Raw genomic sequence first — 14,951 nt, forward strand, 5'->3', positions numbered from 1 at the left:
GTGTTTATGTATAATCTGTATATATGTGATGTAGTGTTAGTTCGCTGTTGAAAGTATATGACATATGAAATCTGTGCCTCACTAGATTATCTCACTAACTCCAATACAGGTTTTGATGCAAAAATGCAAGGATGTATTTGATTTTATTATTTTTTGATAATGTTTTCCAAAGTATTATATCTTCCATTTTTTAAATTTATGAAAATAATGGAGAACACACACACACACACACACACACACACACACACACACACACACACACACACACACACACACACACACACACACACACACACACACACACACACACACGCACACACACACGCACACTCACTCACTTGCTTATTATGCTATTATTATACTCACTTCGTGGCCTAATGGTTAGAGAGTTGGACTCGTGATCCAAAGGTTGCGGGTTCGAGTCTCCGGCCGGCAGGAATTGTAGGTGGGGGAGTGAATGTCCAGCGCTCTCTCCACCCTCGATACCACGACTGAGGTGCCCTTGAGCAAGGCACCGAACCCCCAACTGCTCCCCGGCGCTGCAGCATAAAATGGCAGCCCACTGCTCCGGGTGTGTGTTCACGGTGTGTGTGTGTGTTCACTGCTGTGTGTGTGCACGTTGGATGGGTTAAATGCAGAGCACGAATTCCGAGTATGGGTCACCATACTTGGCTGAATGTCACTTCACTCACTCACTCACTCACTTGTAGCATTTATTTCCCCTGACCTTATCTGTATTTGTGAATTTTGTTTATCTGTTGTCAGTCTCATTCGCATATGCTTGCAAATGTGATGACAAATTCTGTCATCATTAATGTTCCATCACACTGCACATTCTGATTCCCATTAATTCTCGGTCTGGTATCCACAGCAACACACTCGTTACCCTGAGAAAAGGAAACATGAACAGGAAATGGAGACAAACAGAGAGAGATTAACAGAATACATTGGTTGGTCAGCTTGCTGGGTTTTAAACAACTGGGTTTATTACATGAAATGGATTTAGATGGAGAAGTTGATACTGTAATTTAGTCAGCAGATGGTGTCAACAGATTCATCCCCCTGTGAAGAGGACACACAGAATCATGTGTTTGATTGTGGGAGGCAGTCTCAGTTGCGTGTTCTCTCGGTGTGTGTGTAGTGGGTTGTGCTGTCGTGCTTGTCTGTGGTTAATAAGATTGTTTCTGTGTATATAAACATCATATTAATGGGGTTGCTCATTTTAATGTGTGTCACTCCGATGACAGCAGATAAAAAAAAAAATCTATTGGAGTTTATTTATATGCTGAACACCTCAGGCTGTTACTCGAGCATATTTTAGTCCATCAAGCAGACAGGATTGGCCTTATTCCATGGTGCTGAACACACACAGCGCTCCCTCAGCCGCAGTGCCTTCATCTCTCTTCTTAAGATTTTTTTTATTCTATTCTATCTATCTATCTATCTATTTATTCTATTCTATCTATTACATCTATCTATTCTATTATTATTACTATTAATATAGACACATTGTTGTATACTATTACAGTAATTACTTTGTCTAAATTAAATCAGTATTTTATGTAGAATGTTGGGATGAGTCAGGTTTTTTGTTTGGATGATGAAATCCACTGTCCTGCTGCGCAGAGAGTACAGAACTGCAGGTCTAATCAGGTATTGCAGAGATCAGCAGAATATTGAGTCTGGTCCAGCAATAAAACACACACACACACACTGATCATAGACCAGCCCAGCTAGGGTGCTGCTCAGCATCTCATTAAGTTGCTGCAGCATATGCTATTTGAAGTCTTTCTTCCGTGTCTGAATAAAAACCTTGGTTTTTATTTTATTTTAAAAGTCTCTGTTATAAACGCTCATCCTTGGTTCCGTTTTCAGTTAAATTAAATGATCTGTTTAATTATTAATTAATAATCACAATATTAGATTATGTAAATATTTTTAATTTCTATAAAAGAATCATAGGCAGACCTTTTTTTGCCCACCCCAGTTGCTATGGTAACAGCAGAGCTAGAACACTTTCTTTGTTTACTGATTCCAGTTGCTAGGGTAACAGAAAGGCCTTTTGCAGCTATTTTGGAGAAACTGATTTTTATTTTTATTTTTTTCAATTACATTTAAAGCTTAGTTTGGTTTGTGTGTGGTTTTGTTGTTACCTGTATGTGATTTGGATCTAAGCTCTGCTCTGCTGCCTGTGTTTTATCTTCTTGATGCATATATGCATATTCATGGTCATGTTATTGCATGTTATTTTACAGTGTTTCTCAGTCGCTTTGGTGCATTTCTCGAATTGTCCTTAATATTTGCAAAAAAGTATGTGCATTTCTCAAAACAATTCATACAAACAGCACCACACAATGGATTACCGGCAAAAGCCTGTAACTTACTCAAAATCCTTAGTTCATCTATCAAAAGTAAGTATTTATGTCAATGAAAATATCAGTGCCATCAGAATAAAAAGTCCTTGTGTCATTATACACAAACAAGATACTCAAAATGCTTAGTCATGTTATCAATATTACAGTGCACTCTGTTGGTGTTACCTGATGTAAACTATGGCAACAGTTTGGATGATAGTTACTGTACTGAAATGGATAAGGCTGCGCTTCTTATGTATGCCATATATCCATTTCAAAAGTACAAATGGCACATTACTGTATTTGGGATATTGATTGAAAGAGACCGTTTCGGTCTGCGTAGATAGCCTAGTGGTTAGTGCCCTGATATATAGCACAACTGTGTTCACGGCGACCTGAGTTCGATTCCCGTCTTTAGGTCCTTTGCTGATCCTGCCCCCAGGAATTATTTTCCTGTCTGCTCTCAACTGTCCTATCTTATAAAAAAAAGGCATAAATGCACGTGAAACACCGGCTACCCAGCATTTTTAAAAAGCCATATAAACATTTACTCCACAAACTTGGAAAACAGCCAACGGCATGTTGTCTGCAGTGTTGTGTTCTTTTCTCAGCTTCGATGATATGTAACACTGCATCCTTACTCCTCTTCTTCCTCTCGGCTGTTGACCCTGATCGTTGCCTGGATGTTCATCCACTGTCAGAATTTGTAACTCTTGTGTTGTCCTCGGTCTATATTCTTTCCAATTGAAGGTTCATGAGATGTACCTTTGAGCTATTTCAGAGAACTGGTTGATCTATATTTGCTTCATTAGTGAAAGTCAAGATTCACCTGCACAATTCATGGCAAATTTACAAAAAGTCTAATTGAAATGTGTAGAAAATGTGCTTGACAGTTTATGACAACTAGATCAACCATTTTGTATTTAATGACTTATACGATGAACTAATGACTAGATGTTTTGAGGGGTAAGACTTTTGCACAGAGAAATATAACAGATTTTGAGCAACATGATATTAGCAACTGATAATGTAGGAAACCGCAGACAAATGTACATAATCAGTTGCATGAATGTACCAAAGCAATTGCAACTTGTTCAAAAGAATGAGAAACTGCTTTTATGATATGCACAAGTGACTAGATGATGTGGAGGTTGAACAAGTAGTTTTGAAAATTTAATTTCTGATCTGAGAAAGGCACCAAAGCCACTGAGAAAACCTGTAAGGAAAAATTCAAATTCAAATCTAAAAATTAGCTTTGTCCTCAAACTGTTGATTTTTATTTTTTTTTTTTAAACAAATAATTCATCTTGTTTGTCAGACACTAAATTGTGTGTTGCCATAATCATCTTTCTTACTAAATGTTTTTTTTCTTCTCTCTCTTCTTTGTCAAATATGTATGATAATTGGAAAGGACTGTGTTGGAATAGTTATTCTGGATACAGTTTTTTTCAGTAATGAATCAGCATTCAACATTCACAATTTAGAGCTTTTACTGTCGAGTGATCTTTTTTTTTCAGAACTGTGTTCATTTTGACAGATCATCCATGATCCAAATCAGCTGACATCTCTCTATCTTAATGTAAAACAGAATTGCTTGAGCCTTTTGCACATGAGAGATCATTTTAATGTCTGTTTAGCAGGTCAGGTCCGTCCACTGACATATGTTGCTATAGCTCCGGCAGGTCAATGCAGATGAGATTTAAGGCAACTGCAACACACTACAGGATGGTAGAACACAACATGTACTGTGCAGATGTAAATGTACAAAAGGCTTGAGCAGGAAACACAACAATGGCATAACAGGGCAGGTCAGACAGTTCTGTGAATGTATGTGCATGAGAGCAGGTCAGGTCTATTTTGCAGTGGTTCAGTACTTTAGTGGGTCACATCAGTTCTGCTTTTGGTTTATGTGGTTATAAGTAGCTTTGTCCTCTATATCTCTGTCTGCAGCTGGTCTCAAGTGTATCTCTCATTTATATAATCTTTGACTTTAAGTCTTCATTTATCTTCTGAACTCTATCTCTCCTAATGGTCATAGAAAGTGTTAGCATGCTATTCCAAACACATAGCTTGATGACTGCAACATAGATGATTCTGACACAGTTTTAAAGCTTCAGATTGTGATTGCTGGAGAGCTATAAAGCCCACAAGAGATCTCTTAGGCTGAAAGCAGAGCTGTGTGCTGAATGTGGGTGGAGTCAGGGATATGAGATTTTTATTTGCAAGTATTATGATGTGTAAATCCCAAATTAAATTGGGGTAAAACCACGCTGTGGGGAACAATGCTGTCTCTCTTATGGTATCCATGTTTCTAGGCATATTTATAGATGATCTCTGGAGTCCTGAGCTGTTAGGTCATATCTCCCCTGTGGTCTCTGTACTGCTTGGAATTCTGGGTAATATTTAATCATATGAAAAATTAAATGTTTTGCAAGTCAGCATTTTGCCAGAGTTCTTGCTTTCCCTGAAAACAGTTTTAGAGGTCTGTTCTATGTCATTTAAACTTGAGAGCGACAAAGAAACAGATTACTGTGAAAATACAGAGCAGAATGTGCAGACAAATATCCAGTCAAAGAAGAACATGGTTTTATGGGGTGTTTAAGGTTAACTGATCTAATTTTGTGTCTTTGGAAAATTGTCACAGTGATCTGTGACATTGTATTTTGTTGGACAATAAGGTTTGTGTGCGTGTGTGTCTCTATTTGTTAATGATGGAATTTATAGTTTTTATTTTGAAGTAAAAAGATCAAATGATACCCTAGAGGTAAGATGGGCCCCCAGAATTGGCAAGGAAGTGTAATGTTGTTACTAGTGATTGTTATTTTTCTGTTTAATATGTATTGTAATTAATGTGGTTATTATTAAATAATTCCATGAGTTATATGTACATTTCGGACACAATTTTAAATAGAATAGTTGATAGTTCTTTACATTAATGACACTTTGGAAATGTATAAATAATAATAAGAATATCAAAAGTCATTTATACGTTTTGAAAAAGTTTATATTGCCCCAGTAGTGAATCATTTACATTTTGTGAAATGACAAAGCAAGTGTTTCTGTTTATTTCCCTTACTACACATTGGCTGGTGCATGTGCATCCCCATACAGAAATCTGAAATCTGTTCATGTTTGGATTTCACAGATATAAAAATATATGTCAGATACTTGCACATATATGAAATATATATTTCAAAATATTACAAAAAATGTCCGTTTCCCAATATGTAACATGCATTTTCCCAAATGCACACACACACACATATATATATATATATATACATATATATATATATATATATATATATATATATAGCCTATAGTATAGCATACATGTTCCTATATGGGTAAAGGATGTTTATTTTTTGTGTTTATAACAAATATATCTACATATATTTAAGTTAAACAAGTTTCAAATTTTAGGAAATAAAAGTTGAAATATAATTAGCAAATAAACACAGAACAGTGGTTGTGTTCAGGCCGGTAGCCAGCTATGAGGTCACCGAGGTCCGGACCTCTGTAAATTTTTCATGTTCAAAAGTAAAATTTGTTCTCTGAATGATTCATTTGCTGCTAAACTCCTCGTATGAAAGTCTGCATGACATGTATAAATCAGTTTAGACCGTTTGCAAGAATGTTTAGCGTCTGTGGAATGAAAATGATTGCTGCGAGATGCTGGCGGAGTGAAAGAAACTTGAGAGAATTGTAAGGGCGCGGGCTCAGCCTCCATGTTGCCAGATCCAGCTATTATAAGTGTTTTTTGACTTGTATTTTCCACTTAATTTGACACTTTAGAAAGTTAATAAAGTAGGACATTGCAGTTTAGGGTCATCGATATCTTTCTTATCTTAATTGCAAAAGATTTGAAATAATTTCAGTTTATTTTTATTTATATATAGTTTTTTGTTTGTTTTAATAGAAATTTCTAGCAACAGAGCATCATCGGCACTTAAACTGACAGAAATGGACAGGTTATTGCTGACAGGCAGAGATGGGCACAAATACATCAAATAATAAAAATAAATTATAAAAATACAAAATACTGTGTGGGAAGATGTATTTAAATACAAATACAGTATTTTGTATTTTGAAAATACACAAAAAACATTTGAAATTGGCCATCCAGTGAAGGAACACTATTAAGGCCTGTTTACACCAAGAACGATAATTATAAAGATAACTATATAAGTGTAATCTAAGTATACAATGCAGTTGTGTCATCTGTCACTTTAAATGCTCAAGCTCTTTAAAGCAGAAATGATTCCAATTGGCTGTCAATGTTTTTATCATGGAACAGTTCATTTACTAATTTTGTATGCGCTATTGTTATCATTATGACAAAAATCTTTATTACTACTTGGATATCACACTTTTCAATTAATTTAATTTCGAGTACAATTAGATTTAGAATGGGTCTGGTTCTCATCTTATTGATGAACAGGTATTGTAGTTTGTGAGTAAAGCTGCAAATTCCACCATTAACTTCAGTTGCCTCTGTAATCCTGTGATATCTGTCTGTTAGTGAAAGGACAACCGCGCTTGGGCTTTTTCACAAGGCAAATGTGCCTAGTGTGAGTATACCCTTAGAACAAGAACAACACACAGAAAACTGCTTAATTCTTATGTTTCTTTATCACTCTGACGTGTCAATAGCTCCTGCCCACTAAAAGCTCCACAGATATATTTGCATACCACGATGATATATAAATGATATAGAAAAAGTTGTATCAATTTACACTTTATACCATCGCCAACATATATATTGTCATATCGCCATAACAAGCAGTAATGCTTAAAGTTTATGGCCTAATGGATAGAGAGTTGGACTTAACTCTCAATTAAGTTTCAATTAATGACCATACCTACAGTATAAATTCCGGGTATCTCTTGTTCTTTGAAACCACAATAATGGGGAAGACTGCTGACTTGGCAATGATCCAGAAGACGAACATTGACACTCTCCACAAAGAGGGTAAGTCACAAAGGGTGTGGCTATTTACAGAGTGCTGTATCAAAGCATATTAAATGCAAAGTTGACTGGAAGGAAGAATTTGGGTAGGAAAAGGTGCACAAGCAACAGGGATGACCGCAAGCTTGAGAATACTGTCACGCAAAGCTGATTCAAACACTTAGGGAGAGCTTCACAAGGAGTGAACTGAAGCTGGAGTCAGTGCATCAAGAGTCACCACGCTCAGACGTCTTCAGGAAAAGGGCTACCAAGCCACTTCTGAACCAGAGACAATGTCAGAAGCATCTTACCTGGGCTGTGGAGAAAAAGAACTGGACTGTTGCTCAGTGGTCCAAAGTCCTCTTTTCAGATGAAAGTAAATTTTGCATTTAATTTGGAAATCAAGGTCCCAGAGTTTGGAGGAAGAGTGGAGAGGCACAGAATCCATGTTGCTTGAAGTCCAGTGTGAAGTTTCCACAGTCAGTGATGATTTTGGCTGCCATGTCATCTGCTGGTGTTGGTCCGCTGTTTCCTTCTGCTGACAAGCTTTATGGAGATGCTGATTTCATTTTCCAGCAGGACCTGGCACCTGCCAATACTGCCAAAGGTACCAAAAGCTGGTTGAATGATCATGGTGTTACTGTGCTTGATTGGCCAGCAAACTTGCCTGACCTGAAACCCCATAGAGAATCTATGGGGTATTGTCAAGAGGAAGATGAGAGACACTAGACCCAACAATGCAGATGACCTGAAGGCCGCTATCAAAGCAACCTGGGCTTCCATACCACCTCAGCAGTGCCACAGGCCGATTGCCTCCATACCACGCCATATTGATGCAGTTATTCATACAAAAGGAGGCCCAACAAAGTATTGAGTGCATAGAAATGAACATACTTCTCAGAAGCCTGACATTTCAGTTTAAATTATCCTTTTTTTATTGATCTTATGTAATATTCTAATTTTCTGAGACAACGAATTTTGGGTTTTCATTATCTGTAAGCCATAATCATCAAAATTTCAAGAAATGAAGGCTTGAAATATTTCATACTATGTGTAATGAATCTATATAATATATGGGTTTCACTTTCTGAAATGAGTGACAAAAAATATTGACCTTTTTCACGATATTCAATTTTTGTTTTAGATGTACCTGTCTGTGTGTGTGTGTGTGTGTGTGTGTGTGTGTGTATATATATATATATATATATATATATATAGAGAGAGAGAGAGAGAGATTACATTTAGGAGAAGACGACAGATTCATATAAAAACGTTTCATTGGAGTCAAGTAAACCCTATGCAGCAATTTCCAATGAATCATTTGGTGATTAGGGTTTTTAGAAGACAATTTAAACATACCCAATACCTGATCGGAAAATAAAACATGCACATCCTCATTAAGATCCTTAGCCCAAACTGTATTTTTTTTTTATTTAACCTTTATTTAACCAGACAAGTTAATTAAGAACAAGTTCTTATTTACAATAACAGCCTGGAATGAGAATTAATATCCCCTGAGACATACAAACATATATCACAATACATAATTCACACACAAAAAAAAAGTTTTAAATCTCAGTTAAAACATTTACATGTCGAGGTAAAAGCACTCACTAGTCATTTTTTAAATGCACACACTGGAATAAGAAATAATAATTTTTTTTAAGTTTTCTTTAAAAGCTCAATAATATATTTAGTTCTGTTCATGATGGTAGTGAGAGAGAGACTTGATGTGAAAGCGTGGAGGAGTAGGATCTGTGACTCATCTCCACTTGTGTGTGTGTGTGTGCGTGTGTGCTAAGAGCAGGTTCATTTATGTGTGTTCTTCAGAGACCGCAGCCATTTTGAAAGTATTCATAGAACAACAAGATATGCTTTTATTAAAGGAGATAGCAACCTCAGCGTCTGTATCATGGTCTATTTTTTGTGTAGTAAACAACATGTTAAAGATTAGCTAACAGGCAGTCAATGTATTATATGACAAGCTGTTTCCACGCAAAAGCAGTTTAGTCAGTTCTCCTACATTCACTTCCATTCAAACAGGATCATTCTGTGTGTGTGTTGTGGTGTTGTTGTTTTTTGTTTGTTTTTTATTGCTGCCCTGAGGGAGGGGCTTTGGAGCAAATACCCCAAGAAATAACACGCATTCATTGCATCATGTGAATTGTGTGCTTGTGAACATGCATGAGTGCACACAAATTTAGACTCGTACTGTAAATTCTTAATGCACAAAGAAAGAAAACAAAAAAACCCAAAGGAACCTAAGAAAGAAACACACAGGCGATAGTGGAGAGAAAGTGAGAGTAGCAATGATGTTTATTTATAATGTTTATTATTCTTCCTGATAAAGTAACCAGCCAACAGTTGTGCAATAATGTATTCGCCAAAGCAAGTTTATTCTCATTTGGTGCTTACCCAGTGATAATCTTAGATGCTGCGTACAAATGAAGAACACGTAAAAATGGCAGCCAGTGCTATTTGCGTGGTCATCTGGGTATGTATGTTTTGTGAGTGGCAAAGACATTTGGACAGTGACTCACTCATGCATGTCAAATACAAGCCATATATGTGTGTGTGGGTGTGTATCAGTGATTTAAGCAGCAGGGACATCATGGATGTCTCAACCATGTTCCATGCACACGAGGATCATTGTGCATCTCATGCGTTTGTGTTAATGTAAGAGACTGCAATGTGTAAACATTATGTATACAACTGGGCATATTTTTATAACATGAACTTTGCACAGGCTCCGGTGTGTTTATTGTTATATACTTGTGTGCTTGTTTGAAATCTGCCAAATCTTGTGTGAAGGCATACTTTCGAGGTGAAATCTTTGCAAAGGTTTATACACAGTTGTAGTGATTTGTGTTTTCCCTATAAATGCTTTACAATACAGAGAAATCTGATGATGTGGTCTGTAGATTTCCAGCCAGTGTTTCTGTTATCACAGTTTTTATTCTCTAGCAGAGTGACTTCTCCAGTGAGAGTTGTTCTTTTTGTGCATTTCACAGAAGCTTTTAATGTCGCTGTGAATTTAAGAGCATGTTTGAGTCCGAACAGCATCCTTGCATCCCTCAAACATGAACACACACACACAGACATTTGCCTGGAAGATGTAGGCCAGCACGATGTGAATAATTTAGTCTGTTCACTGACTGCATGTTAAATATGGCTGAATTCTCTCTCTCTCCTTTCTTTTTTTAAAAATAGGTTTTGTGTGGATAACCTTGCAAGCTGCATCTCTTTATTTATTTAGTAGCATTTCTTTATTTGTTCTGTTTGTTTTGTATTAATAGTTTTTGTTTTTACGGTCTAGAATTAAGAGTTTGCATTAATACATATATCAATACATATATCATTTTATTATAATTCATTTATGATACAGCTATTTTTCTTTTTAACCGACTTTGTTTTCTGCACTGATTTTAATGGAAAATCTATGGCAGGGGTTTAGCTCCAACCCTGAAAAACCCTGAAAAACAAATACCTAACTGCATCCTGAAGACCTTGATTAGCTGGTTCAGGTTTGTTTGATTAGGGTTGAAGCTAAACTCTGCAGGGACACCGGCCCTCCAGGATCAACGTTCCCCACCCCTGATCTATGTAATTCTACTGAATGAATTTAAATGTAGTGAAATGGTTTAAACAGCTGACAATACTATACTCTTACTGGTCGCTCAAACTATCAACTATCAAAATTATACAGAACATTTTATTAATGAGCGCTAGGGATGGAAAACATGAATTCTAGTATGTTAATTCTGCTTAAATCAGTAGAGCTCAAGTTTTATGTCCACATTGGCCTGGTTATAACTTTTCATCATTGCAGCAACCGTGTTTGTTGGTTGTTTCTAGTTTTGAGAATAATGGCGATTGGCATGCAGGTGCAGGGAATTAGCATGGTTTTTCTGTGTGTCTGCTGCTTTCTGGATGTGTGTGTGTGTGTGTGTGTGTGTGTTCATTAGACCTGAGAGGGATTCCAGCCACATCCTTCTGCAGCTGCTCCCTCTGAAAGAGAGCAGTGTGTACGTCAGTCGTGAAAGACATTCAGATCAGCTCAGGTTCTGAATTAGTGTCAGATTTGCTTTGGTCCATTATCTTTTCCTTCATCCTTTTTTCACTTTACTTAATTCTCTTTTTCATTTATCACTCTGCTGTTCTTTCTCATTGTGCTCATTGTAATATTCATTCTGTAGATCTAAACTCTCCACTTGTGTGTGTGTGTGTGTGTGTGAGAGAGAGAGAGAGAGAGAGAGGGACACACATGTAATTGCATATCAGTTGAATTCTGTATACACCAATTATTTTTTATTGGGGGGCAGTTGTAGCCTAATAGTTTGAGAGTCGGACTTGTAACCCAAAGGTTGCGGGTTCCAGTCTCAGGTCCGGCAGGAATTGTGGGTGGGGGGAGTGAATAACCAGTGCTCTCTTCCACTCTCAATACCACAAATGAGGTGAGACCTTTTAGCAAGGCACTGAACCCCCAAACTGCTCCCCGGGCACCACAGCAATATGGCTGTCCACTGATCCGGCTGTGTCTGTTCACTACTATGTGTGCACTTGGATGTGTTAAATGACGATTCCGAGTATGGGTCACCATACTTGACTTTGACTTTTTTTGAGGTGTTGTCTACTCGGTCTGAAATTATGCCTCAGTCTTTCTCACTCTCTCTGTCCTTCCCAATAATTAGAATATGAATGCAGATGATAAACCTGTAACTGTGATTACTGATTACCTTCAGTAAAGGTCATTGACCATCAAACTCACTGGTAATGACAATGCAAGTATAGATAGCATAAATAAATAAATAGTATAATGCTAGTATGTATGATGGTAATATCTTTGTCAGTGCCAGTGAGTTTGATGGCCAGTGGCCTTTACTAAAGGTAATCAGAGCATTGGCTGGAATATGGGCTAAGGTTGACAGTGAGGTTAAGTTACCATTCTGCCTGTGGGTTCAGCAGGACATGATTCCCCCCCCCCCCCCCTCTATGGTTAGTTTTGTGTGCAAAGGTTTGAAAGTACTGACCAGGTCTGCAGACCATTGGTGATCTGCAAATGATTTATAAAATAAATGGTTGTCAGGACATTTCTGGTTATTATAAATGTACATTCACTGATAATCTGATGGGTCTATAAAGGCTGAAAATGTCTGGTCTAAAATGTCTCTAAAATGTTTTTGTGTTTTCTGTTAAACATGAATAAACTGCAGTAAACACCAATGTTTTTAAACATTATCAAGACAGAAAAGCATTTCATTCATCCTGTCAGTTAGTAATGAACACTGATGTGACAAATTGTGTTTAGCGTGCTTGAACTGTCATTAGGGAATATGCAAGTGCTAGCTGTGACCTTGCACTCTTCAGCATCACTGTGCCACACCATAAGTGTCAATACTTTCAGAATTGCTTTGAGTCTTTATGGCTGAGTCTGAATCATGCATTGTGTAGCTCAGGTGTTTTGAGGTTAATCTGGTCCAACATGCTTGCCGTGATCCCGGTGGTGTTGATGTGTGCTGTTGTATTAGGTCTGTCAGCATAACCAGGGAGACAGTAATCCAACTACGAGCTTTCTAATGGGATTACAGAGGAAAGTCATCAGCTTTACAGTGGTCTGAAGGGGGAAAGAACTTTACCCAGCATGCAAAAGACCTGCCATTCATACGTGCAATATACACACATTTACCATCCATCGGGATCCACTAAAAACTGTAACAATTAACGCTAGTTCATTTGATGACTATCTAATTTGCCTCTCACACACTTCTTTTATCTTGTCTCACTCTTTCTCCACCTCTTAATCCCTGTTTAATTTCCCTTTATCTTTCTTTAATTCACTCCCTCACTAACCCCATTCTTTCATGCTGCTCTTCTATTTTTTCTTGTCCTTGTGACTGGTCCGCTCACTCTATTTCTCTTCTCCTTTTACTGTTTTTGCTCCATTTTCATTGCTTCCTTTCGTCACGCTGTTAATCATGTCTCTCTCTCCCTGGCCTTGGATGTTTTGTTATTTTTGCATGCATAGTTTAACTCTGAGAGGCACAGGCATTAATTTTGATGATGCATTTGCTCTTTGCCCTTAAAGTTTTTTTTGGGCGTGGATTATTGTTATAATGCATATTTGGTTTTTGGGCTGAAAACTGCAGCAGTGGGTTTTCAAGTTTGCAGACTTTTCACATCTGCTGTATTTATGTTTACAAAAACATTTACTTTCCAAGAAGCCTTTCCAGGCTGAAATGTGTATATGTTTATATAAAGGTTTGGCATATTTAGAGCCTCTTAGTATTGATGCTTTGAACTTTTATAAATGATTTCCCAATAGTCTAGAAGTTCTATATGCTCATCTCAGATACATTTATAATATATATATATATATATATATATATATATATAATCAGAATCAATAACAATAATAATATTTTTAAAAAGACCAACAAAAATTAATATGGTACAATACAGTAATATGGTACAATATTTACAGATGTAAAATAATAATGGTAAGTATATGGCGGCCACATTGTTTGACTTGCAATATTAAATCTAAATATCTCATATCATACATTTCAGCGTTTAAGATGGTATTACATGCATTTTAACCCATATTTAATCCACATACGATAAACAATTTTTGTCTTTTTGCAACTGTAGGTCTCCTTCAGGGAAACTCCAAATGTCCATCTGTGTGTCTCAGCACAGCTGGGCCTCTGACCGGATCTCACATCTGTTTGACTTTGACATGTGTGCACTGCAAGATAATGTTTTAATAAAAGAAAAGTTACTAACCTCTGCTCATTTTTCTCTTCTTCTCTTTTTTTTATTGTGCTCTCCATGCATATGCTGTGTACCCAGAGCACACTCAAGGTAAGACCATGACAATTTCTTTTTGAAGTAGATAGAAATATAGCTAAAGTGGTTTTAAAAGAATTAGGATATGAATCTCTTGATAATGCATGAGACCAAGTGAAATTATTAAGTTTTGATGAGAAGAGTGAAAGATGATGTTCAGCTTGTGTGTGTGTGTGTGTGTGTGTGTGTGTGTGTGTGTGTGTGGGAGAGAGAGAGAGAGAGAGAGAAGGTTGAATATAGAACATAACTTTTGGAACACTGGGTTCTGTTTCTGTCCACTTGAAATGTCCCATAAGCGTTCTTGCTGATGTCATTCTGCAGTACCCCAGCACACATGCCTGCAGCAGTACTCTATCTTTGTATTCTCTCGTTAATCTTTGCATAGAAATCTGCACACCACTGTTTACACACAATCCACAGTCACATAAACATAAAAAAACATAAACCACTGAGGATATACATAAATTCTATTTTTGTGTGTGAATAATTAGGTCGCAGGCATGGGGAGCAGGTGGATTATATTTTCTGTGCGAGTTTTGCAGGTTAATGGATTATAGAGAGAATAGAGTTGAAATAAATTTATCACAACAGCAGGTCACTATTGCTACAATGTGTGTGGGTTTATTTATATGATTATATGTTATAGTTTGGTGACAACATTGGAAAAGAAATAAAACATCAAAACTACAGAAGTCAGAATACAATAATGTATGATATTCTTTGTCATAATTTCTCTCTCTCTCAGTCTGTATATTTACACGTACCTGTGTCTACAAATAGATTCTGTGAAATCATTCCTAAAT

At 36.9% G+C, this 14,951-nt stretch overlaps 1 protein-coding gene across 3 annotated transcripts in view; it reads left to right on the plus strand.

Moving 5' to 3' along the window:
* LOC306883675 (protocadherin alpha-C2-like) overlaps window positions 1-14,951 on the plus strand; it is a gene marked incomplete at its 5' end in the record, with an annotated part of 145,195 nt that overhangs the window by 49,552 nt on the left and 80,692 nt on the right. Inside the window, one exon of one of the 3 annotated variants that reach the window (XM_079439056.1) lies at window positions 14,152-14,163. The exons of the other annotated variants lie outside the window; for them this stretch is intronic. Coding sequence (XP_079295182.1) covers window positions 14,152-14,163 — 12 coding nt within the window. The remainder of the gene's footprint in view (window positions 1-14,151; window positions 14,164-14,951) is intronic. 3 annotated transcript variants of the gene reach the window in all.

Source organism: Barbus barbus (assembly GCF_936440315.1).
Source record: "Barbus barbus genome assembly, chromosome: 17".
Lineage (NCBI taxonomy): Eukaryota > Metazoa > Chordata > Actinopteri > Cypriniformes > Cyprinidae > Barbus > Barbus barbus.